We start from the raw sequence: 26,811 nt of genomic DNA, 5'->3' as shown, positions 1-26,811 counted from the left end.
TGAGCTTTCACTATTGACATTTGGCAACCTTGCCTAAACTCTTACAAATTCTAATAATTTCACTGTGGATTGCCTGCAGTTCCAGGGGTTGGTAAACTATGAGCTGTGAACCAAATCTAACTTGCCTGTTTGTACAGGCTAAGAAGGTTCTTACCTTTCCGTAAATGGTTGTAAAAGCAAATATATATAATATGTATTATATATATAGATATAGAGATATATAGAGATATATATAGATATGATGTAGAACAGTATGTGACCGGAGAGCCTAAAATACTGTGAAAAAAGCAGACAATATAGAAATTAACTAGAAATTATTAAGATAATGGACACGGAGGGAGAGTCTTTGTAAATTAAGAAGTTCTTAAGACGACATTGTTCTTATTCCAGCAGTTTTATTTTTCACTTTTAATCAACTTTAAGCCTATTGTTTTCTATCATTCAATATCCTCTTTTTGCTGCAGTTAAAAATCTGCAAAAGTAGAGTCTTCAAGCTAAGATATAGTGACTCTGTCAAGCCCAGTTTCAAAAATCATGTGACAGCAGTATATTGACAAGTTTAAACATATGCTCTATAGCAGAAATAGGGAAGAAATTCACTTATTAATTTATCCATATAAGAGCTATTAAACATGTAACTTCGTTGGAACCAACAAAGCTACTTTTCATGTTTTTATAGTTTTTCTTTTTAGATATTTAGATTAACCAGATAATCTTAAGTTATCTTAGAAAGTTTCTGCAGTATTGTTACATTAGTTCCAAGTATACAAGTTGTTTGTATGCACTACCTTCTCAATCCTATAAAAGAAGTCTTTATTAACAAAGCAATTTCTAACACATCGCTCAAAAGACACACTAACGTTGTGAAAGGCACTTTGTTGGATTTAGTCCCATTTTAGTATCCCCTTAAAAAGTTTGACTGATGACTCTGGATATTCAGCCAACAGTGTTGTGTCAAAAACTTGCTTGAATTTATCTAAAAATTCATAGTCAGTGCTGAATCTGAACTTGTTTGCCCAAAGCAGCACCGTCCCTGGCTGAGAAAGGTACACCATGGTGGTGAGCAGCTTGTCCAGGAAGTAGTGATGGTAGACCACGTCCGAGGCTAGGACATAATCATAGTAAAAAGCTGACTTGGGAAAGTTTTTGTCCAGGTCTTCACCCCATACCAGTTCTTTCACTTCAGGCAGATGTGCTGTGCATCGTAGTGTGTTTTTTAAAAGATTGTATTGAAGGTTTCCCAGGACATCAGGCAAATCTGTTGCTGTGACTTGAGCTCCTAAGAGAGAAAGAAAAATTGCAACAATGACCTGGAAACATCTGGGCAACCACAGTGTACATAGACACAGGGAGAGACACAAGAAACAACTGGATTCCTTAGCCTTGGCTCTATTGGTGGGTGGGCTGGACATGTTTGACCTAATGTGGGCTGGCTAATTCTTCCTTGTGGGTGGTCTTGTCCTGTGCACTGTAAGATGGTGGGCAGCCTCCCTGGCCTCCAACCACCTGAGGTCAGTAGCTCCCCCACCTCACCCCACCCCCGAGATTGACAACAGAGACTGAGTCATGCCTCTGGACTCAACTTCGTCCCATGGAAACTGGTTGATTGGAGTTGATTAACCTCTCTGAGACTCAGTTATCTCTGGATAACAGCAGTAATTCCTGCTGCATGACATTGTTGGGAGAGTCACTGGGTGAAGTCAGGGCCAGGCACCTAAACCACAGCCTGTCATAGAGTAAGCACTTGTTATTGTTACAGTAAAGGTCTGGATAGTAGGTCAGGAATAAACAAACCTAAAATACTGGCCACAATGGAAACAAGGCCTGGTCCAGCACCAATTTCAAGTATTTTTGCATCTTGGAAATTCAGTTCCTCGGCATGTTCCTCCAAATACTGACACAAAGCCGTAGCCTGAAAAATAATTATAACTTTTCATGTGGGCATTGGAACGTTGGAAGTCAGTAGCAACCCTTTCTGGCACCCAAATTTAAATACTAAAAGACATGTTATTATATATGTTCAGTTTATATTCATCAGAACCCAAATGTACACTCAATGCCATATATAGACCTCTGAAATAAAGAAGTTATAATAAATTGCATCTAAGGAACTGGGGAAACAGATTTGTTAAAATTGCCTCCATCAGATTTGCTCAATCTCCAAAGCATAGGAAGAATGGTAGATCAGCTTAGCTCTTTCAAATCAGGGCAATGTTGGGCTGAAAAAACAGCAACTTCTTCCACTGGTTTAATCATAGGTCTCCAGCTGCTTTAAGAATGTTGTTTTATGTTAGAATTCTTTCTTGTAAGACAGTTTTTTAAATTATAGAAATCATTTTTTTTAAATGTCATTTTATAAACTTGAACACCTCTTTCCTGACTCCTTTACCAAAATTCAGGTTGGCTAGTGCTTTGCCATATTGAACAACGGGTTAGTGACTTTTTAAAATGTGGTTCTTCTAAGAAACAGACTGTTCAGAAATTGCTTCTCAGACTTCAGTGTGCAAAAAGATCCCCTGGATAGCTTGTTAAAGATGCACATCCTCATTCAGTAGGTCAAGAGTGGGACTCAAGATCCTGCACGTCTAAACAAGCCCTGACATGATGCTCATCTGCTGGCCCATGGACCCACTTTGAGTAGTAGCAAGGAGATTTTTTAAAATGTTTTATGTATCAACATTTGGTTATATACATAACAATATATAAGTTTTATATATAGTATAAAATGTTTTATATATCAACAGTTATATATATAACAATATATAACTAAATTTTATATATAATACATAAAATGTTTTATATATCAATGTTTAGTTATATATAATATATAAATTTTATATATAATATATATAAAATGTTTTATATATCAACATTTAGTTATATATATAAAAATATATAACAATCTTATGTATAATATATATAAAATGTTTTATATATCAACATTTGGTTATATATAACAATATATATAACTAAATTTTATATATTATATATAAAATGTTTTCTATATCAACAGTTATATATCAATATATAACTAAATTTTATATATAATATATAAATATCAACATTTAGTTATATATAAATATATAACTAAATTTTATATATAATACATGTAAAATGTTTTATATATCAACATTTATATATATAACAATATATAACTAAATTTTATATATAATACATATAAAATGTTTTATATATCAACGTTTAGTTATATATATAACAATATATAACTAAATATTGTTAGTTTTTTATACAGGAAATCAAACATCCCTTTCTTCTTTATTCATTCTCTTCTGCCTCCACCTTCCTCTAACCTTTCCACAAAGAGTAAAGGGTATTTGATTTGCATTGATTGCTGAGGTGTTTACATTTATGGCCATGAGGAATCAACCAGCAGTGCCCTGGAATGGAGAGATTAGGAAGAGTTATGAGAAGAAATGACAAAGTTACTTAAATTTGAGTATAAATAACCTAGAGTGAGGAATGTGAACACTGAGATTTAAAAAAATAATGAACTCTATGATTTACTTACACATTTAGGCCCTAGCTAACGATATGCCCCCATCTTCCTCTGGACTCTACTTTCTATTTGGGGCCCAGTTTGGAGTGGGGGCAACCAGGATGATTTGAGATGTGTCACTCTTAGGATCACCAGTGGTAGGTTTAGTAGCCAACCTGATCCTGTGTGTCACTCCATTTCATCTTCATCTGTTCATATTGAACTGCTACAAGCAAAGATGAATATGACGCAGTCATCTCTACTGTCTGGGAACTCAGTAGTGGGGCTTGGGGGCCATGTCAGCCAATTACAAACTGCATTCTGGGGAAGTAAGTGCTGTAGAGGAAGCGTACAGCAGGTTGAGGGGAGAGGGATCACCACAGAGCTGCCGAGGAGTCAGGGCCGACTTCAAGGGGCCGGGGAGAAGCCAGCTGGTGTGGAAGGCCAGGGTGGTGGGTGAAATAGCAACATGGGTGTGACATAAACAGCACCAACCGCAGCACACTGCAAGGAGCTCCAGAGTCTAGAAGGGAAGTTTTAAAGAAAGGAGTTATTTGGTCCTTAAGGAAAGAAGAGTAGTATTTGTAGTGGGGGCTGGGGGGGAGGAGGTCAATATCAGGAAGAGAGTGTCACCTGGAGCCATTCAGCGGGCAGCTCTGAGAAACTTCCTGGAGATGGCTGCAGGCATCCTTCCTGGTGCCCTGCTCTGTGAGGGGCTGACCCCAGGGTGTCATCTGGAGACCAAGCTTTTCTCGGGAACAGCTATGTCTTTTGACATTGTAAGCATTCCCCCAGCCCCTAGTCCTGTTAGCAAACTCCGAAGGGATCTTTTCACAGAGTTGCACCTGAAGTCGCACAGGAAAAGGGTGCCATCCCACTCTAGATACCCTTCTTATGCAGCTTTCAGGAAACAGGTTTCGTGAGAGGCTAGTGTTTGGTACATGAATGATACCTTGTTCAGAATAAAACAGTCAGGTGGACAAATAGTCTTTTTTCAATTTCTGATCTCTTCGTTTTTATTTTTTTTTTTAAAGAGAGATGGGGTCTCACTATGTTGCCCAGGCTGGGCTCAAACTCCTGAGCTCAAGCAATCCTCCTGCCTCGGCTTCCCCAAGTGCTGGGATTACGGCGTAAGCCACATGCCCGGCCTCTGATCTCTTACTACACCACTTTATCGCTACACCACTGCTATCGTCTATTTGCCAAATGTGTTACAATAGGAAGCTGTGAGTAGTTTGATGATTTTCAAACTTGTTTTTAAGGCAAAGAAAAGCCTTTGGTTGAAGGAAATTATATGCATAAGGTGTAAAAATAGAGCTCCCTGTTTGGGAGTGAGTGAAGGTCGACACTCTAAGAGCCTGGAGCCCTTTGGCTACCCTTCTCCCCATCCTGTGTCATCACCAGATGACCTGAGGGAGCCCTATGGAACCACTAACCAGGACTACTCAGTGTGGCGGCCCTGGCCCAGCAGATACACATCACCTGGCAATGTGTAAGAAATGTGCCCCACCCTGGAACTCCTGAATCAGAATCTGCATTTTAACAAGACTGCAGATTGAGAAATTCTGATCTGGAGCCTTTCTAAGCTGACAACATCTGCAGTGGGAAAAGCGACAGCGCTGGCTCCGAGGGCCACTGCCCAACTTGGCTCTGCCCTGCACCCCAGTCGGGAGCTTTACCATGCCAGCAGATGGGCCCGCATCCCCATTTCCTCAGCTGAAGGTGGCAAGAATATTACTTTAATGAGGACAGCTCATTTGAGCTTACACTAGGACTTCATTTAATCTCACAACCTGAAATTAATTCTCACAATTCTGACAACCACGTCAGGAGTGCTGTAGACATTACCACCACCCTAGGTTTTAAACATGGAAATGAAGGCAAATGGAGGTGAAGTGAACATTTGTGACCACCCAGCCCGGAAATGGCAGCTTTTCTGACTCAAAATCCAGAGGACTGCCCTCATTTCAGCGCCATCCTCTCAGGGCTGTGACAGGGGTAACATGCCGCAAAGTCATGCTTCCAAACGTCCCTACCGACACAGCCCCCATGGAAAAGAGATGAATGGCTGGTGACCGGGCGCAGTAGCTCACACTTGTAATCCCAGCACTTTGGGAGGCCAAGGTGGGCGGATCACTTGAAGCCAGGAGTTGGAGACCAGCTTGGCCAATATGGTGAAACTCTATCTCTACTAAAAATACAAAAATTAGCTGGGCGTGGTGGCACGCACCTATAGTCCCAGCTGCTCGGGAGGCTGAGGCAAGAGAATTGCGTGAACCCAGGAGGTGGAGGTTGCAGTGAGCCGAGATCGTGCCGCTGCACTGCAGCCTGGGCGACAGAGTGAGACTCCGTCTCAAAATTTAAAAAAAGAGAGAGAGAGAGAGATGAATGTCTGAGGGTTGACGGGCATGTCTCGGAGATGCCCACTGCAATATCTAAACTCTAAATCTCTGGGTTTTTTCTTAACAATGTATATAAGTTTTGCATTCACTTCCTCATATAGCTGAGTTTATTTAATATAAAAATAATGTTTCAAGAAACAGAGCTTAAAGTAAAACCAGTGTTTCTGAAAGAAATACTGTTTTTGCTGATCCCAAGCCCACCACCAACACCCCCCAGGGGCTTCTCAAATTGAGAAGCACAGGATATGAAGGAACTTAACAAATTGTCCAAGGCAACTCGGAAGTACGGAATTGTTATCTCCAGAAATCCTGACATCACAAACGTGACACTTCTCTCACCCCTGGCCACACCACCGCTCCGTAACTCTCTATGGATTCCTGGATGACAATCTCCTTTCCTGCAAACCGATAATGCTCCTGAGTGTAGCTGGCGTAATCTGTAGGAACAAATTTCTGGAGGCTGTGAAGAGATGCTTCTATCCTGTTGGATTCTGTGAAGTAGAAAAATAAACTGGAGTTCATGATTTGTTAAAATCCAGTGCAAAGACACACTTGGTACAACTGTAAGACGGCATTAGATTGAGCGACCTTTCCCTAAACACAGGGGATGATGCTATCAAGGAGAACGCCTGCAAATTGGCACAAAATTGAATTACATGGGATGACGGGGACATGAAATTTGGATGTGACATTTTTGTCACATGACAAAATGCCAGAGAATGCTCTGGGCCCTTTCTTTATTTAGGGGAGGACAGAAGAGGTGTGGATCCGTCCCCACCATATGTTTTGCTGATGGAAAAACGGCGAATTTACCAGCAACATTGCACAAATGAGCTGTCTGGATACAGAGCAACTAGGTAAACACAAACCTGCCTTTTTTTCCCCCCTTTTTGAGACAGAGTCTCTGTTGCCCAGGCCGGAGTGCAGTGGCACAATCTCAGCTCACCACAACCTCCACCTCTCGGGTTCAAGCGATTCTCCTGCCTCAGCCTCCTGAGTAACTGGGATTACAGGTGTGTGCCACCACGCCCAGCTAATCTTTGTATTTTTAGTAGAGACAGGGTTTCACCATGTTGGTCAGGCTAGTCTTAAACTCCTGACCTCATGATCCACATGCCCTGGCCTCCCAAAGTGCTGGGATTACAGGCATGAGCCACCGCGCCCAGCCAGACCTGCCTATTTTTAGGTCTTGAAGTGAAGTAACATTCCTACATGTTGGCTGGAGCGTGTTCCTTCAATCTTTCCTACAATTGCTGCTCAAAAGGTAGAAGCCACCCAAGCCCAGCCAGCCCCACATCCCTGGGGGAGGATGTCAACTGAGCTCTGGCTATTAAGTTACTATTGCTTTAAATACTCCTTTAAACCCATGACCCACGCTAGCAGCTCTCAAATGACATATAAAATGAGAGGAAAAGAGCACCTGATCGGGCCGACACCAAGGGATCACAAGTGTTTGCAGGTTTTCCAGAGTGTTTGGGAGTAAAAAGAGCAGTGAGTCAAAGTGTGCAGAAGAAGGATCAGGAGCAGAGGAAAAGGTGTTGGTCCCAGCGTTGGGAAAGAATTAACAGTGCGGAGACTGGCGGGGAGGAAGGTCAGTTTTGTTTGCACGAAACCTGCCTTTGTGGCCTGGGATATGACTGTAAAACGTTTAACAGGAGGTAAAATACGGGCTTTGGACAAAGGTAGAGGAGGCAGCCGGTGAACATTGGAAGTGTTTTAATCTGAAATAGGCACTCAAGGTGGAAGGCAGAAGGAGGTGAATACGAGGCAAAGGGAAGTGGGTCTTGGGAGAAACCTGGCCAGCAGAGCATCCCTCAGGTCAGGGGCAGGGCCTCTGGGTGTTTCAGGTGTCACTCATGCCATACACACTGGAACAGTTCCATGCCACTGCTCTGCAAATGCCAGTAACGGCTCCACAGTAAGTAGAGGGATTTGGAGTAAGCCTTTAGAAACAGTCACAACCATTTGACCATGTCTGTTAAATCCACGAACAAAACGCGGAGCTTGTATTTTCTATGTCTCTATATATTTTCATTTAATTTATCTAGAAATTCGTTTTTTGTTGTATAGTACCAAAGTATCAGTGTGCAGCACACTGAAAAAAACGGGAATGAAGTGACTCATTTGTAAATTAGCATCACGGGTGTCTTCGGCCCTTCACAGTGTTGTTTTCGCCTGGGACTTTGATTTAGTATGTTCTACCACTTTGAAGGAGAATTCTCTGCCCTGACAAAAAAGGTGAGCTTCCAGAAACCTGGGACCTCAGTGAACTTGCAAGACCCCTCTAATAAAGGTAGCCAATTCAGTCCTGAGACCTTGTCCTTTGTTGTCACCTGCCCTGGTAGGAGGCTGTAGGGAGGTTGTAGAGAAAGGAGGGAGCCCTGTAGCTCTCCCCACCTCTTTTGGGAAGTCACCGACATCTAACAGAATCCCAGCTCCTACCACACAGAACTGAGAGACTGACTCTGAATTCTGGTTCAGAGGCAGGAAGAAGGCCGAAGAATAGGGTAATTAATGTTTAATAACCATTAATCCCACCATGCCGATTTCAGAGAAGCAGCATGACGTCGCTGGGGAAAGACGTGCAGTACCTCGCCGCTGTGTAGTGTTCCTACCATACAGGCACCATAGACACGATTACCCTCGAGAGCGTCGATATTAGGAAGAGGTAATAGAATAATTGATGATGACTTTTGAGTATTTATCAACTTCGCTTTTAATATACCTTTGTCTTTAATATCCTTTGTCTTTAATATAATCTATTTAATAATAAGATTCTAACTTAAATTTGAATGATGGTTATATATAACAACCAGCTACAAAAAAATTACTGAAATTCAGGTGCCAGTACAAGCCATCACCAGCACACTGCTGGGTGGTGGCTCAGAGTATCAGGGACCTGTACCAGCCCCTGCCGCTTCCCTGCCCTGCCCCACTCTCATCCAGGCCATGCCTGTCCCTCCTCCCATATGTCACCATCTGGGGACTTATTTTTCTCTAGAGACTAGGAAGAGTAAGTAGGCTGATTTTGAATGGCTCATCATTTCACAGGTAAATAAACTGACAAATATTAAGCTTGACAGCTACACTTTTCCAATCAACATTGCAAGGAAATATAGACATACATGTATTCTCTCATAAGACCCTGTGAGGTTCTACAACAATAAAGAAATGTATGTTTATTACACCTGAAATATTTTCATTTATTCTATCTGTGCTATTCTGATAGTTTTAGAGAGATCAGATTTTCAGATAAGGTAGAGTTGCATTTTTATGTAAACAATTCAGTAAAAATAGACAACATTCTCATTTATTAGAATTGGGATGTATTTTTTACCACCTTTAATTATAAACACTGTAAATGCTGCATCTTGGCTTTTATTATATTATTTGTTATGTCTATTATTTATTTACAACTGAATCCATGCCCAGAAATGTAACCCTAAACTGTTACATTGTCCTAATGGGAAAATACAGTTTGATTTCTAAAGATTCGCTATATGACGAAGCTGCCAAGAATGTATTTTGGGGAAAAGCAGAAACGAACCTAGATTTTTTTTTCTTCTTTTAAGTTCTGGTTACAAAAATTTAGCAAGCTTAAATCTATACATGCAATAAAAACAAATGTGTGAACTTTGGTAAGTAAATAATGAAAAAACAGGAATTACTTTTAAAAGTAAATAATGAAAAAACAGGAATTATGTTTATGCTTGCAAAACAGCACTTTTCTGCTAAGCTTCATTATAGTAAAAAATCTAGTGTTAAAAGGAAATGGAAATTCTTGTCACTGAAATTTACTTGAATATGTCATCGCCAGGAAAGCAACTGAGGACAACTGTTGAAGTGGTGAAGAAGGAGGTTACCTTCTAGGGCTGCCCCGGTGCTGTCTTTCTGCGAAGCCCCCTTCTTCTCAGCCTCTAACCAGCCACCCGGGGAGCTCAGTCCTTCCTCCCGGCGCCCAGGCTGCTGCGCGGAGCTCAGACACACGTCCATAGCCGGAGCCTGCTGAGAGGAAAAAGCTGGACAAGGCCCGAGTCGCTCAGCCCAAGACATTCCCGGAGGGCTCCGAAAGGTGTAGTTTATCTTAGCTGAAAAGAACGCCTGCTTTTCAGCTTAGTTCCCTGAGTGAGCAAAGCAGCCACCCAAGGAGCTGTTATCCTGGCTTTGCAGAGCAAGATGCAGAGAAACCATTCAGCATTACTGAACCTATGTGCGTGAAGAAATGCCAAAACAGCAGCTTTGGCCTGAAAACCAGTTTTATGTTGCTCAGGGGCCTGCAGCAAGTTCTTGTTCTTTTGAAAAGTTATTCTTTGCCATCCTCCTCCCCACTCCAAATACTGTAGCCCATCACTAAGTTCTGGAACTCCATACTGTATCTCTAATAACTTCTGGAATTGAATCATAAAATCTGTCCAGACTTGCATACCACTGGGGGTACGTGTGGATTCTGGGGTTAATGACATCATGGATTAGAAGCTGGGATTTGGAGCCAACACAAGGCTGCTCTGCTTTCCTCTGAGGCTCTATTGCAAGACAGTAGAAAGCACTGGGACCGGGGCCAGGAGCTCGACTTGGCTCCCTCTCTAACACTGGGCAACTCACTCAGTCCCTCAGGGCCCATTTCCTCATCAGCGAAAAGGCGATCATAATATCTGCCTACCTCCCAAGGCTGCCGTGAGAAACAGAAGAGTGAACGTGATTATTAAAGCGCAGGAAATGGTACCTGGTCCAGAACAAGAGACCTAGCTATTGGGATCATTGATTGGTCCTAAAATACGATGCCTGACATTGCTGGAGGAATTCTCACATTGTTGCTGCGCATAGTTCTTGAAGGGCTTGATGTGTATTCATTGAATCCTCACAAAAACCCTATAAGGTAGACACTGGCATGACGCCTTGTCTCAGATGAGAGAAATTCAGGCTCAGAGAGATTAAAAACCAGCACAAGACCAAGCACAGCTGGCCAGGGATGATGCCAGGAGTCACAGCCAGGATGGGCCATCCAGCCCAAGTCTCCATTCTTACTCAGCAGGCAGGACGCAGCCCACGTTGCCTTGGTTCTGACTTGTTTTTCTATGCCTGCTTTGTCCTGACATTTCTCATCATGTTTTGTGTATCTGAAGTCTACACCGTCACAGTGACATTTTCTAGTCCCTTTTACAAAATGTAAATGGTTCTCATCTGTGTTTACTGTCCTGGGTTTATTCCTCACACACAGGAGTTGCCCATCACATTGAGGTTCCATCCAACTGAGGGTGGAAACTAGACATGCCAGCCACGCCACGACTGACTAGCTCACCTAAGACCAGCACTAAATCCAGCCGTGCAGGCACGAAATTGCCCTCAGGGAACAAAGCATGAGAAAGAGTGCCAGGCCCCCACCATGTGGGTAATTCTGTCTACACCTGGGGGAGGCTGTGTGCCCCACACGTGTCCGCACAACAGATTTCAAAGCAATGAGATTGTGGTGGAAGTAATGTAGCATTTTCATTGACTCTAGAATCACATAATCAACTACTTGCCCCAATTTTCCAGCTCACCAAGCCAGCCAAGAATGCTCTACCAGGCTCTGCTTCACAGGAGGATTTGTTTCTCTTGCAGGCGTTCACTTGCTCCTTCTTTCCAACATTCTCACAGCTGCAGGAAGTGGATTGTTCCCCCTAGAAAATAGCAGACTGGTTGTTAGAAAGTATCTGGAGGGTCCGCAGTGTAGACGTCTCAGCACTGTGGTGAGAAACCTGCCTGCCTTTGACTCTTGCCTGTGCCATGTACAATCCAAGTAAATCACGTAGATGACGGTGAGACTGCTTCATACTATGGTTGTGGGAATTAAGAGGGGTCGCCCATGCAAAGCCTCCTGCTCATGCGATATCAACTGTTGTTATTGTTTTCAAAGTTACAGAGGAAATACACAGTGTGACGCTGTATACGGAATTTCAACCTGTCACCATAGGACCGTGCACATTCAATCTAAGGCATCTTCATTTTCCATGCAAGGAAAGAACTATTTTCAGTCAAATACCAAGGACAGTTTTCCTTGTGCAATGAAATGATGACCTCTCCATCACTGTAGATGTGATAAATTAACTTTTCCCGAAGACAGCTGTGCTCTGAAAAGCCATCTGCAAAAGAACTGCTATAGTCTACTGACTGTTATTAGTTCAGCACGTCTATGATCTACATCACACGTTCATAGTTAACAAAGAGTTGGAAATGACTCGTTGTTAGTAAGCCCAGAATAATTTTGAATTGTTAAACATATCTTTACCTTATGCAGAAGAAGAGATTGGAGGCTTCTGTGCACCTTTAATCCCCAATGTTTTATATAGGTCTACACCTGAAAGGATTAGCATTTTATGAACAAAAGCCAGCCAGTGGAAGCCCAAGTTATTTAGGGTAGCATTATCTACCAGTCCTCATAGACACATTACTTTGCTAGAATTCTCTTTCTCTCTCTCTCTATCTGTCTCTCTCTCTCTCTCTCTCACACACACACACACACAGACACACAGACACACACACACACAGTCCTAGCAACATTAAATGGAAGTCCCTTCAAAAGTTTCAGGAATATCACTGCAACAGAACAGAGGCTACCCCTGTGGCATCCAGTTGCTGCGATGTGGTAGGAAACATTAGACTTCCAATTCACTTTTCAAAGAAGTAGGTGTTGGACAGTTGCACAGACCTGCGAATTTTGTGCTCATTTACCAAACTCCGGTAGCCACAGGGAGGACATGCCCACCCAGGCTCTGCCTAGGACCCATATCCTGGCAGCCAGAAAGAACTCACGGATCTACCAAGAGGAAAGGAATGCTTTTGGGAGGAAGAAAGGAGAATGTCTATCCATGAGAAGGGACAGGAGTCAAAGGCTTAACGCTGAATCCGGGGGATTTAGAAGGAGCAAAGAGAAGAGGAAATCAGAAAACCTCTTCCAAGAAAAAGTAAGCCATTGTGATTTATGTGATTGAAATAAGGGACAGTCGAAAGGGAAGGAGGAAAATCATGTGCTCATTTGTGAAGCTCAGAAACCCTTAAAATAGAATATAGGTCATGTAAAGTAAAGCCTCAGACAAATGGGAATTAAAGAATCATTTGTGATAGGCTACATTCAACCAGGGAGTTGGATGAATGGTGTTTTAACTTGAGTAGATATAAAAGCCCTTTTATGTTTTTGTACCCACCCTTGGTACTCGTTTCTCTGGTGTCACTATTTTGTGTTCTTTATGTCAGTTTCTTTTCACTCAGGATGTTCATCTAGATGTGCTGTGGTCCCATATAAATCACCTTTCCCACTTTCTTAAATGATGGGGGATGACCCGGCATTTGTTCTAGCTCTGTCGTTCTAATGCTTTCTTATTCCCCAAATGCTCCTAGTCTATGATCGCATTCTGCATGTCTGTGACTTATTTCTTCCAGGTGTCATCAGTCCCTATGAGAAATAGCAAAAAGATGGCCATCAGTACAATTTTACAAAAATCTTTTAAAAAGTAATGGCAATGTACGTGAATATGTGTGTGTATATCTATATACATATATACACATACATAGACACACATACGCATTCATTCTACAAGCTTTAAAATGAAGCAAAGGACAAAGGAAAAAATGTTGATCTCCTTTGATTCTACTATCTAGAGAAGGAAACCTCACGAACATTGTTTTTGTATCAACTTCTAGGCTTTTTTTTTGCATAAACTTTTTAAAAGCTATTTTACTGAAAGTGTGACTTGATAGAAACATGTACCTCTTTAACCTAGCATCCTATTTTTAGGATGAGTTCATGTCCTTTACAGGGACATGGATGAAGCTGGAAACAATCATCCTCAGCAGACTAATACAGGAACAGAAAACCAAACATTGCATGTTCTCACTCATAAGTGGGAGTTGAACAATAAGAACATAAGGACACAGGGAGGGACACATTACACACCGGGGTCTGTTGGGCGGTGGGGGACTAGAGGAGGGGTAGCATTAGGAGAAATACCTAATGTAGATGACGGGTTGATGGGTGCAGCAAATCACTATGGCACGTGTATACCCATGTAACAAACCTGCACATTCAGCATGTGTACCCCAGAACTTAAAGTATAATCAAAATAAATAAATAAATAATTTTTTAAAAGAGTTCCTTTTTAATACTTTCTTCAAAGCCATCTTTTAGATAGCTGCTTTAAGATACAAATCAGAGCTCTATTGCCTGGAGCTAGACCACGGTAGATCAAAGGCTCTTAAATGCTGGACTTAACTGTAGGCAGACTATGCCCAAATCCCTCGGAAGCTTTAACATGCATGAACTCCAGGCTCTGGCAATTCTTGTTTGCAGGTTTGAGAAGGAACCAAGAAGTTTGAATTCCCTGTCTGAGAATTGTTCCTGACATAGGGTAGCACCTGGCACATAGTAGGTGTTGTAGTTGCTGAATTTGTTATTGAGTGAACCTCTGAGTGCCCAAGCAGCCACGGGGATGCTCCAAAGGTTCAGGGAGGGATTGGCGGGAGGCAGGGCAGGGAGGGGACAGGGCAGGGACACACAAGTTGTTTTCAAATAGTTGAAGTGCAGCCCATGAAAAGGATTAGAACTCCTGCATGGCTTCAGAGGGCACGCTGATGAAGTCAGTTACCGGGAAGCAGATTTGGGCTCAACAGGAAAGAACTTTCTAACAAGTACAGCAATGGAACAATTGATCCCAAGAAGCCTACATAATGGAAAGTGGGCCAGATTTGGAGTCAGAAGATACAAGATTGGATCAAAGTCTCCATAAGGAGGCTGTCCGTGTGCTGTCGCTCGCCTCTCTCCGTCAGGATGGGCACTGCCCTTTTTCCTATGGAATCTGGCTCTCTTGGGCTGTGGTTCTCAAGGGGGAATCCTCCCCTCCTGCCAAGGGGACATTCAGCAATTTTGGGGAGACATTTTTAGTTATCACAATAAGGGGTGGGATGCTCCTGGCATCTAGTGCATAGAGGATGCAGGAAAACCTCCTACAATGCACAGGGCAGCCCTGCACAGCAAAGAATTACCCAGCTCAGAATGTCTACAGTGCAAAGGTCAAGCCACCCTGGGCCAGGAAAAGGATCAACATTGCCATGAAGGGTAAACCCCAATTGCCATCCCAGGTGTCTACTGACTGAGTGATGTCAGGTGAGTTGTTCTCACCTCTCCTGTGTCTCAGTGTTCTCATCCATACAGTGGAGGTGGATTCGCATTGATAGAGGGATTAACACAGGACCAACCCTGAGCTGCATCTTCCAAGCGTCCCAGAAGCCCCCATCTTACTTAGTTCGGTTTCTTGAAGAAGCAGACACAAAGGCAGGGATTTGAGTGAAAGCATTTTATTTGGAGAGTATGAATAACACAACAAGGAAAGTGGACACAACCCAGGGAAAGGGTGACATCCGGCCACATGTGTGCCACAAGACCAGCAACAGGAGCAGGTGACCAGAGTTTAGCCCCATGGGGAGACACTGGGAAAGGAGGCAAAACACACGCTTCAGAATTATTCCACTCCAGCTTCAGAGAGCTCCGGTGGTATTTTTCCACCAGGACCTCAGCTACACGTGCAGAGCAGCAGCCGGGGCACTCCAACACGTCTGAGAGATGTGAGTGAGGCCAGGACAGCATCTGCTACAGCTTCATAAGATGCCGTCATTCCTTTCCGGAATCATCAGGAGAAAGTGAAATTTTATACATCTGAAAGAATCTGGCACAGTGCCAGGTGCTTAGAAGGTCCTCAATAAATAAATGTCTCATATTATCTTGTATGTTGTTCAAGCAGAGGGTTGAGTCCACAGGGTTCTTTGGAAGGGTTCTGGGTCACTCACCTAATCATGTGGAAAGTTGAGCATCTGAAACCATCCCAATAAACTTCATTAAAGTAATCAGGGAAGAAGGGAGGGAGAGAAATGAAACTGAAACAAGCTTGCAGCACACCCAGCATTGATCGTGAGGGCGGCCTGTTCTCTGACACGCTTCCTTGTTGTTGTTTGTTTCTTGTCCTAGAATCACATAGACCCTGTTACAAGATTATAGATCCCCTTATCTGCTCTAGAGATAACAACTGGAACCTTATGAAATGTTGTTTTCCTTTGAGATATACTTTCACATCCTGCATGCCACTAAAACCACCAGCATCAGCAGGTCTGAAGGACCCCACAAGAAACTGACTCACCAAAGCACACAGGCTCCACATCCTGATGATTTCATCCTCCTCGCCCTGACCAATCAATGACCCCAATTTTCCAGCCCCTCACCCTCCAAGATCCCCTTTAAAACTGCAACTCAGAACTCTCGGGGAGATGGATTTGAGGGTCTCCTCCCATCTCCTTGCTAGGAGCCCTGCAATCATTACACTTTCTCTGCTGCCTCCTGGCTGTCTCAGTGCATTGGCCTGTTACTACACAGTGGAATATGAACTTGTTGGTCCCATAACACATCCGGCCTTGAGATACAAAGGGTACAGGGCTGCTCTGGTTTCAGAGATCTCAGCAGCAGGAGTTCACAGACCTTCTCTTTAAACATTGCCATTGAAGGCCACAACTGCAGTCACCATCCATCACTGTGTATCTATGGTCAAGATTCAATGTCTAGGGAAAAAGATTCTGAGTGCTCTAACTTAGTCCTAAGTTCACCCCTATAGTCAGCACTGGGTTGTGTGGGAAGCCTTGCACCAAATCACAAAGAGCAGGCTGGCAGCTCAAAAAAGGGATGCAGGGTCATAACTCATAAAAGGCAAGGGTTATAATAGCCCTCCTACCCTTCTTCTCACCCAGTGCATACATACTTCCTTATTTCCATAAATACAACTTCACAATGGAGACCCACCCTTTCTACAGTGGAAAATAACCTGAAGTCTCCTCCAGCTATTGCAACTAAAAGCAATGGAGTTGCACTTCCCCAAGTCCAAACCTCTAGATGATGTCCATTTCTCCCCTGGCTCCATTGCTTCCTCCATAACAGGCACGTGATCCCAGGGGACCACTGACAATAACGTGATTGGCTGTTTCACCACAGCTTGCCATGGGCTGCTATTCTTGTTCCCATCCCAGAATATCAATAGGAGGCTCATTGATTTCCACACTGATCTTTCCTAAAAGGTCCACAAAGGAAGAGATACTGATCAGACAAATGCAAGACATATTCACCATGCCTACTTATAAGGGAGACTCAATGGGAATTCCCTCCCAGAGAAGTGAGGGTTTCATTGGAGACACAGACATTCTTCAAGAACCCTGGAACCACTGACATTCGATGTGTGTGATTTTCAGTGTGTAATGGAGAAAAGGTCATAGTGAAATCAGGCAATTTCATAACTTCCGGTCCCTCAATTAGCTGGTAACACAGTGACCCAAAGCTCAGAACCCTATCTGTCGAACGGTCCAGGGCTGCTGCAATGTCCCCTGACCCATCCCTGCACTGGCTAGACTTCTGGGGGAGTCCCCTGAAAGCAGCCGCTGAGACTGCCAGCTGCTTCTATATGGGATGCAACGATTGAGGCCACTTAGAACACCTGTGCCTTGGGATCTTCAGATGGGATTCTTCCCGCCTTGGATTTGGCTCTGGTAACAATTAAATCCCGTATCCACTCAGGTACAGTGTCAAATCTCCACCTGCAGAGAAAGGAATTTTGTAAACTAAAATTTGTCAGACTTATGAACATGGAAAATTTTACTTCCGTTTCGTCTTAGATGACCAACATTACCAGTGAAGAAGGGAATAAAGCATAGGAGTAAAATAATCCAATAAGTTTGGAAACCGCAGTGAAGTTATAGTCTTTTTATTTTAAAAATAGCACATGACTGTCCCTAAGCATTCAAGCCCCACGCTTCACTGCAGGGGACGGCCTGGCTGTCCATAAATCACCTGCCTTGTAAAGTGGCTCTGATCGAAGGCCAGTGTGTTGCCTTGATAAACTTATATGCACTTTGGTGAATAGACACACTTAGTTGTTCACTTCTATTTTTTTATTTTCTTTCCCCAATCCAGTCCTTAAAACAGATTTCCCCACAAAGAAATTTTATTGTAATTTTAGAAAAATTTCCAACTGCAACCACGTGTAAATCACAACTGGTAACTGCCAGGTTTCATGTTATCAAAATAGCCAAGAATGCTTTTCAGCTGAGCTATAAGCATGTGATATTAATTACATGGAGGAACGCCGTGCTTGGGAAACAAGTTTGGATGAGAAAGTCTGACACTGAAAATGTGCTTGAAATAAGGGATACTCTGGTAATGACATTGATTCTATTTTCCACTTTAATAAATGATACCTTTCGGCAGCTCACTTTCATCCTCAGATAAATGAAGTGAAATAAATGTATCAGTGTGGAAACACCATCTCTTCACAGTGATTCAGCTTGGAAGCTGAGGAGGGGCAAAGATGCCTCGGTTACTGTTTTACTGTGAGGCCTGGGAAGCAGCGGGAGAGACTGCCCCATGACTCTGACATCCTACGACTCCCAGCCAGGAGCAGATGCTTCCAACGCTGTCCGTTCTTTCCATAGTGCCATCTGCTGCTTGGACATGACACTTTTGAGAGGGGACTTAGTTGTCGCTAATCATGCTCCGATTTTAGCAACAGCAGTTGACCACTGTTCAGAAAGATCATTTTTTCCCAACAGATTTCTATTAGGAAAGAATGTGTTTACCTGGTGGAACTATTCTGGGATGTGCCACAACGCGGAATTCCTTTCATTCCTTCCCCTAGAACAGGGGAAGGAATGGACTCAGTTGGAGAGACATGTTCTCCCATGAGGCCATGCTGTCAAGGTTTGGGGGGAAATAGGCTGAATTATTTAAATATCTAGCCAGGTGAGAAGCAACAGAGAGCCTGTTCCTTGGAAGCTGAGCCCTCCCCCTTTCCAAATGAGTGGCCTAGATGTGCCTCTTCAGCTCTGTGGTTCTGTTTCCTTCGTCTCTGAGAGACATAGCACCTTTCTCATACCAACTCCACCAGGTTCTGGAAGGAAAAGCCTCTGGGAACTTCTCCAATCTGCTTCGCTCCCATTCTCTAGTAAAAAGCAAAGTCTTTGGATGGAGAAATAATGAAAGCATTCAAGGAAGCTGCCTCCATAGCTGCACCTTCTCATGGACAACCACTGCCCCTTGCGTGCAGATCTTACATGACCAAGACAAACGTTTAGGGGACAAACCACTGAGATGCTGGGGGTTTGTTATCACACATACTTCTAGTCTAGCCTGATAGTGTGTGTGTGTGTGTGTGTGTGTGTGTGTGTGTGTGTGTGGCTGTGTGCATACTCTTGTCAAATGATTATTCTATAAGCATGAAGAAAAATACAGGGCACATCCTGTGATATTAGTGGGAGGTGAGAAAGAGGGAATTTGTATGTAATTTCTCCCTTTAAGAGACTAAAGAAGAAAAACTATATGATCATCTTGAAAGATATATAAACAAGGTTTAGTACAAGTCAACATCATTCATGGTCTTTTAAAACCAACATAAATATTAGGGGACTTTGGCAGGGCCCAGTGGCTCATGCCTATAATCCCAGCACTTTGGGAGTCTGAGGCGGGCAGATCGCTTGAGGTCAGGAGTTTGAGACCAGCCTAAACAACATGATGAAACCTCATCTCTACTAACAATACAAAAATTAGACTGGTGTGGTGGTGGCTGCCTGTAGTCCCAGCACCTCTGGAGGCTGAGAGCGGATAATTGCTTGAACCTGGGAGGCGGAGGTGGTAGTGAGCTGAGATCGTGCCCTTGCACTTCAGTCTAGGTGACAAAGCAAAACTCTGTCTCAAAAAAAAATGTGTGTGTGTGTGTATGTGTGTGTGTATATATGTATATATATGTAGACTTCATAAACATGACAACACGTGTCCACTGAAAGCCCACATTAAATATATTCATTATTTATACATAATATACACATTAAATGGAGGAAAATTACAAAGACAGGAAAAAGGCAACAATATCCACTGTCACTGTTCCTTTTTAGCATTGCGCAGAAGTCTGGACAGTATGATAAAAGCAAGGAAATGAAATAAGAGCTGTAACAATAGGAAAGGAATCAATGAAAGTTTCATGTTTGTAGACGACATGATTTTCTATCTAGAATATGCAATAAGTTCTACAGACAAACTATTTGGAACTAATGAAGGAGTTTATCAACTGAGTATAAGATCGTGTACAAAACCAGCATTATTTATTTATTTATTTATTTATTTATTTATTTTTTGAGATGGCTAGAATGCAATGGTGCAACCTCCACTCACTGCAGCAACCTCTGCTTCCTGGGTTCAAGTGATTCTCCTGCCTCAGCCTCCCAAGTAGCTGGGATTACAGGCGTGCGCCACCATGCCCGGTTAATTTTTGTATTTTTAGTAGAGAGGGGTTTTCACCATGTTGGCCAGCCTGGTCTCAAACTCCTGACCTCAGGTGATCCGCCTGCCTCGGCCTCCCAAAGTGCTGGGATTACAGCCATGAGCCACCGCAACCAACCCCAAAAACAGCATTCTTATATACCAATAACAGAAATTTAGAAAGGGTACTTTTTAAATATGCCATTTGCTATATAACAGAAATTCTAAAGTACCATGGAATAAAATATATTGAAAGATGTTACATGAAATTGTCTTTTTCTCAAGATCTTTCCCTGTAATTGATGGAGAGACAGCTTCAAATAAATACTCTCATTACAGTGGGATAGAGGTAATATGAGCTATCATAAACTACCTGGTTATGACAGTTACCAAATGACACCTTTCTTTCTATAGCTGATGACTAGATCTTCAGCAAAATAAATCAGAAGCTTTTAGAGCTTCACATGCTGCCCTTCTCCTTTCCCCTCCCCGCCCTCTTCTGCTCCTGCCTCTCCTTTCCTAGAGCTTAGTCAATGGGCAGCTGGAACTTCTAGCCCTGAGGGTTCTAGGTGCCCCGTAGCCAGGCCTATAGGCCAGAAAACATCAAATCGCTTGGTGCTGCCACAGTTAATTCATTGGGGTTCTTTTTCTCTCTCTGTCTCCAGCTCTGTTTGCTTTTTGTTGTCTTTAATTACTCAGTTAAAGTTAACTGCAAGTTTCATGTAGTTTTGTCAAAATAAATGGAAAGAAAACCCTGAAGCAGGAGATGAATGTAAACTGGGAAAATCTTGCAAAATCACAAAGATAGTTCTTGGTGCTTCTGTTAAAGAAAACATTATTCAGGGATGCTTGTTACAGCACAGTAAAGCAGATGTTATTCAGGACCATCAGGGTTGGTGGAGGAACTACGGCAGTGAGATTTTGTGATGGGGGAGATGGGGCTTGTGAAAATAAGTAACTTAAAATCTAAGCTTTTGGAACTTTAAATTATTTTGACCCTTAAATGAATGTGATTATGGGACCTGAGTCAGGCGAGCAGGCAAACATAACCCAGGCAATTGAAACCTGTGTTTCTCTGATTAGAGATTAGCCTTCTTCCTTCCCTATGTTGTTCTATTAAGTGTAAATGACTTAAGAGAAGGCCCTGAGGAAGACCTCTTCCCTATTCACTGTGGATCTTCATTCTAGATAAACTTTCTCCCTACCTTTCTCACACAAAGGCTTTATGGCTATCACATAAGATTGTCTAAAGATGCAATATTAAATATACTGTTTTAAATTGGGAAGAAAATGCAAACAAACAGAAAACAAACTGTCATTATTTAAATTGTTGTAACTCATAAACTAACCTTGTATAGAAAACGTTATAATTGAACTAAACTTCTCTGTTTTCTGCCTATATAAGCAAAAGCTTAATTTTTAACATCAGAGCATCCACCTCATTTCTCCGGAGTCTGTGTTTCCTGGAAGGATATTCTATATTCTCAGTTTTTCAAAGCCTAAATAACCTCTTTCAAGCTGGGTTCTAATTCTTCTGATTATTTCAAGTTGACAGGGTCAAGTTCTACCACAGCAGGGGCAAGTAAGAACTTACAGTCAAGGAGCAGGGAGGGGGCAGTGGATAGAAAATTACTAGGAGGTAACATCCGGGTAAGGAGGATTGTGGCTAAATCGACCTAACAGGATTCTTGCTGAAGACAGATCAGGGTATGAGACGTCACCTAAGGGATGGTGGAGGATGAGGAACCTTACCTTGAAGATGAGGAAGATGGAAGATGATCAGATATCAAAGGTTTTGGCTAAACTGACTTAGCAGGGTTCTTGCTAAAACTAGATTTCACAAGGAAGTGCACAGATAGACCAAGAAGTGGCATGAGGAACCTGAGACATGTGAGAATTTTTGTACCTTCCAGAGACAGAGGGCACTGAAATAGATACATTTCTCCCTGAGACGGAGAAAGTTAACCTTCTAAAACCTCTGAAATGAAAGATGACATTTACTGGTTATCTCTTAGATTTCAAATGCTACTGTCAACTGTAATACAAAAAAAATGGTCTCTCTCTCTCTCTCCTCTCTTTTTAACAGGTTGGGGTCTTCCTTGCTCTGTTGCCCAGCCTGGTTTGCAGTGGTGCAATCATGGCTCATTGCGGCCTTGATCTCCTGTGCTGAAATGATCCTTCCACCTCAACCTCCCAAGTCTTTGGGATTATAGATGTGAGCTACTGCACCTAACTAAAAATTGGTCTCTTTATTACATTTTTCTTTCTTTCTTTTGTTTTTTAAAGAAGGATGGTCTCTTTTTAATTAGTATAATGAATACAACCCACTGGCCAAAGAAGAAAGAAATAAAAGCATGTGGATATATATATGCATGTGGTGTGTTTCTGTGTGTGTGTGTGTGTGTGTGTGTGTACTGTCAAGAGACTCGTAATGTCACCTGATAGGTGTACAGCTGCTTTTCAGTTTCAAAACCCCATCTGTAAACACCATGTCATATGATGCCCATGGCAATTGTGTAGGATCCACAGAAATGGCATAATCCAACTGGGGCACAGAAAGAGGAGGAGAGGTCCCTATTAGTCATCAAGGGCAGTGAGAAAGAAAATAATGAGTCAAATAAAAACAAACCAGACATGAAAGAAAACATTGATATCCTGGACTTCATTAAAGCTTAAACTTCCGCTCTGCAAAAGACACCACCTAGAGAATAAAAGACATCACAGACTGGGAGAATATATTTGCAAAAGACATATCTGATAAAGGATTTTTATCCAAAATATGCAAAAAAAACCCTCTTAAAACTCAATGATAAGCAAATGAATAACTCAATCAAAAATGGACAAAAGATCTGAACAGAAACCTCTCCAAACAAGATACATAGATGGCAAATAAGCAGATGAAAAGATGCTCAACATCACATGTCATCAGGAAAATGCAAATTAAAACAAGATCCCACTATATACCTATTAGAATGGCCAAAAGTCAGAACACTGAGGATACCAAATGCTGGTGAGCATACGAAGCAATAGGAAGTCTCTTTCATTGCTGGTGAGAATGCAAAAATGGTACAGCAACTTTGGAAGACAGTTTGGTGATTTTCTTTCTTTCTTTTTTTTTTTTTTTTTGAGACAGAGTTTCACTCTTGTTGTCCAGGCTGCAGTGGAATGGCGCGATCTTGACTCACTGCAACCTCCACTTCCCAGGTTCAAGCGATTCTCCTGTCTTAGCCTCCTGAGTAGCTGGGATTACAGGCGCCCACCACTACACCTGGCTAATTTTTGGTATTTTTAGTAGAGACGGGGTTTCACTATGTTGGCCAGGAGGATCTCGATCTCCTGACCTCGTGATCCACCCCCCTCAGTCTCCCAAAGTGCTGGGATTATAGGCCACCACACCTGGCCCAGCTTGGTGGTTTCTTACCAAACTAAATAAACGTACTCTTATTATACAATCCAGCAAACAAGGTTTTTGGTATTTACCTAAATGAGCTGAAAACTTATGGAACCCTAAGTTTATGTCCACAAAAACCCTGTGCATGAATGTTTATAGTAACTTTATTTTTAAACTTTATTTTTTTATTTTACTTTAAGTTCCAGGTTACATGTGCAGAATGTACATGTTTGTTACATAGGTATACATGTACCATGGTGGTTTGCTGTGCCTATCAACCAGTCATCTAGGTTTTAAACCCCACATGCATTAGATATTTGTCCTAATGCTATCCCTCCCCTAGCTCCCCAGCCCCCGACAGGCCCTGATGTGTGATGTTCCCCTTCCCGTGTCCATATGTTCTCATTGTTCAACTCCCACTTATGAGTGAGAACAGGCGGCATTTGGTTTTCTGTTCCTGTGTTAGTTTGCTGAGAATTATGGTTTCCAGCTTCATCCGTGTTCCCTGAAAATAACATGATCTCATTCCTTTTATGGATGTATAGTATTCCATGGTGCATATGTGCCACATTTTCTTTATCCAGTCTATCACCGATGGGCATTTGGGTTGGTTCCAAAGCAACTTTATTTGTAACTGCCAAAAATTCGAAGAAACCCTGATGTCCTTCAATAGGTGAATGGATAAGTAAACTGTAGAACATCCAGGCAATGGATTATTATTCAGCACTAAAAAGAAATGATCAAGCCATGGAAAGACATGGAGGAATCTTAAATGCATATTACTAAGTGAAAAAAGCTAGTCTGGAAAGGCTGCATGCTGTATGATTCCAACCACATGGCATTCTGGGAAATGCAAAACAATGGAGACAGTAAAAGGATCAGTGGTTTCCAGGAGGTGGGGTTGCGGGGGATGAATAGGTAGAACCCAGAGGACTTTGAGGGTGGTGGAACTACTCTATATGAGAGGATAATGGTGAGTACATGTCATATATTTGTCTTAATGTACATTCAGAGTGAACCCTAATGTAAACTATAGACTTTGGGTGGTAAAGTGTCAATGTAAGTTGATCAATTCTGACAAATGTACACTCTGGTGTGAGATACTGATAGTGGGTGAGGCTGGGGAGAGGTGAGTGGCATGTGGGGTGTATGGGAAGTCTATGTGTTTTCTGCTCAATTTTGCTGTAAGCCTAAAAATACTCTAAAAACGTCCTTTTAATAACTGCACACATAATAAAAGTAAATAGCAAAGATATTCTTCAAGATTTAACGTTTTAGTTAAGAGACTTTCTTTGCAATAATAGGTTAGCTTCTGTTTTAGTTCTCCCAGAACAAAATTCCATAAGTTAATATTTTACTAATCCTTTCTCACAATGTTAATAGAAAACCCTGAGTGGAAATCAGAATTCAATCGTCAAGTCTGTGCAAGTTGAAACCCTGAATTGCAGGGTAGCTTAAGTGCTTTACACACATTAAAGATCAGCTGATTTAGTTACTAGTCTTGGATCTCTTCCCAGCACAGCAATAACGATGGCATTATTAGTGGCTCCAATATGGGATCGTCTTGTCATTCCAGACGTATGAATCACTCTAGGTATTGGAATAACAACACAGGGATTGCTCCCAAAAGAAAGAATTACAGCATGCCTTAATACAGAGACAATAAAGTCAGAAATACTCAGTTACACATGCATAGAAAACCTCAAGTTTATGTTGTAATATCTCTTTAAGAAGCCCAGGATGAATAGGAGAGCAAGGAAATGTCACACTGCTCTCACTTTACAGAAGATGAATGTGATAAAACGCTCATCTCATGAAAGCTGTCTATGTCACCTGTCCCAGAATGTGTTGATTCTAGTCTGAAATGCATGCCACGTTATCCCAACCACTTAAAACCATCAACATTAGCAGATAGCCAAGAAACTGACTGAGGCCCAAATATAGCCTCTCTTTTTTTAGCTTTTCCGGCACAATAGGAGCTGTAGGTTCATAAATCATTTATAAAAACTTCGACTCCATCAAACTTATTAATGATTTTATTTAAAATGTAGCTCATGTCTACAGACATTCTTTATTTAGAGTGTAACCTTTTCCATTCTCTTGGGTTAATTATTTCATAAGTGACAAACTGGGCTAGACATTTTTCTTCCCAAACATTTAATTCATTATCTGAAAAATGTGTCCTGCCTCTCTTTAACTAGATAATTCTTACTGTTTCCTGCATCACAACGAGGCATCACCTGCATCAAGTCCACTTTAATTATCTGAGAATCTGCCTCTGCCTCCTACCCACTGGACTGTAAGGAACATGAGGGTTGAGACCTTGTACCCGGTCTGGTTACTGGCATGGAAAAAAAATGCTCATTAAAAGTTTAAAGAATAAATGAATGTACGAATGAAAACTGGGAACAACTTCTTTTTATTTCTTCAACAGAATTTAGGTCACACAATTTTTAAAAATTATGCAAGTCAGTTTCTTTTCAAGTAGAGAGATGCTTAAGACTCTTAGACTCTCTACTTTAGAGAGATTGAACTACTATATACCGATCACTTTTTCTCACTAAGATTTTTCTTTACTAAATTTAAAACATATAGAAAGTTATAAAATGAATATAAGAAATACCAAAATTCCCACCACATAGAATGTTAACTTAATATTTTCTCCTATTAGCTTCCAGTTATTTTTTAAAGATACAGATACAAGTAGAGGTCCCTTACAACAGATGCACTGTGTCAATCATGCACTTACCACCTTTCAGCTCCAAATTCACCCTTTTTGCCCACTCTTTGCAAATGGATGCGGGCCCTTTCAATACTCTGCCAGCTGGAACAACGCTAAACTTTGTCAGTGGACTAGACAGAGGAGAGGGTTTTGCCCCTTGGTTCAGGTGTGCTCCTGCAGACTGGCGGCTTCCCCAGTGTGCAGCTCCTTTAGAGCCATGGTTTCTCCAGGACCCAGCTCCTGCAGAGCTCATCACGTCTCTAGTTCTCAGTCTCCGCAAGGCATGGCAGCCAGCAGCACCCAGCAGCAGCAACTCACCCCCCTACCAGCACCCTTGAGTAGTTTTGTAGCTCAGCCCTTCCCTACAAACAGCTTTCCCAGAACCCTCTGGGGCAGATTTCTGACCAATGTGACTAGCAGCAGCACCACAGCGACTTCTCCGCAATCCAGTGAGCCATGGCCACGCCCTCTCAACAGGCTCTG

General features: G+C 42.2%; 1 protein-coding gene and 1 long non-coding RNA gene across 3 annotated transcripts; one reads left to right on the top strand and one right to left on the bottom strand.

Moving 5' to 3' along the window:
• Positions 1-395: 395 nt before the first annotated feature.
• On the bottom strand, positions 396-11,580 carry LOC105485362 (methyltransferase 21C, AARS1 lysine). Of its 2 annotated transcripts, XM_011747653.2 has the most exons (5): positions 11,439-11,580; positions 9,762-9,917; positions 6,238-6,389; positions 1,795-1,912; positions 396-1,279 (listed from the first exon to the last, which is right to left on the bottom strand). In XM_011747653.2, exons 2-5 carry the CDS (start codon positions 9,889-9,891, stop codon positions 885-887), a joined length of 795 nt encoding a protein of 264 aa, XP_011745955.2. In that variant the 5' UTR covers positions 9,892-9,917; positions 11,439-11,580; the 3' UTR covers positions 396-884. The 2 variants fall into 2 exon arrangements, with proteins under 2 accessions (XP_011745955.2, XP_011745954.2); XM_011747652.3 differs by lacking the exon at positions 11,439-11,580 and having other exon boundaries at positions 9,762-10,379.
• LOC105485361 (uncharacterized) lies at positions 7,308-9,802 on the top strand. The gene is made up of 3 exons (XR_989533.3): positions 7,308-7,489; positions 8,451-8,566; positions 9,716-9,802. It is a non-coding gene; the product is annotated as an uncharacterized lncRNA (long non-coding RNA).
• Positions 11,581-26,811: the final 15,231 nt, after the last annotated feature.

This window comes from Macaca nemestrina, chromosome 16, assembly GCF_043159975.1.
Source record: "Macaca nemestrina isolate mMacNem1 chromosome 16, mMacNem.hap1, whole genome shotgun sequence".
NCBI classification, from domain to species: Eukaryota; Metazoa; Chordata; class Mammalia; order Primates; family Cercopithecidae; genus Macaca; species Macaca nemestrina.
This window is presented reverse-complemented; position numbering and strand designations above follow the sequence as displayed.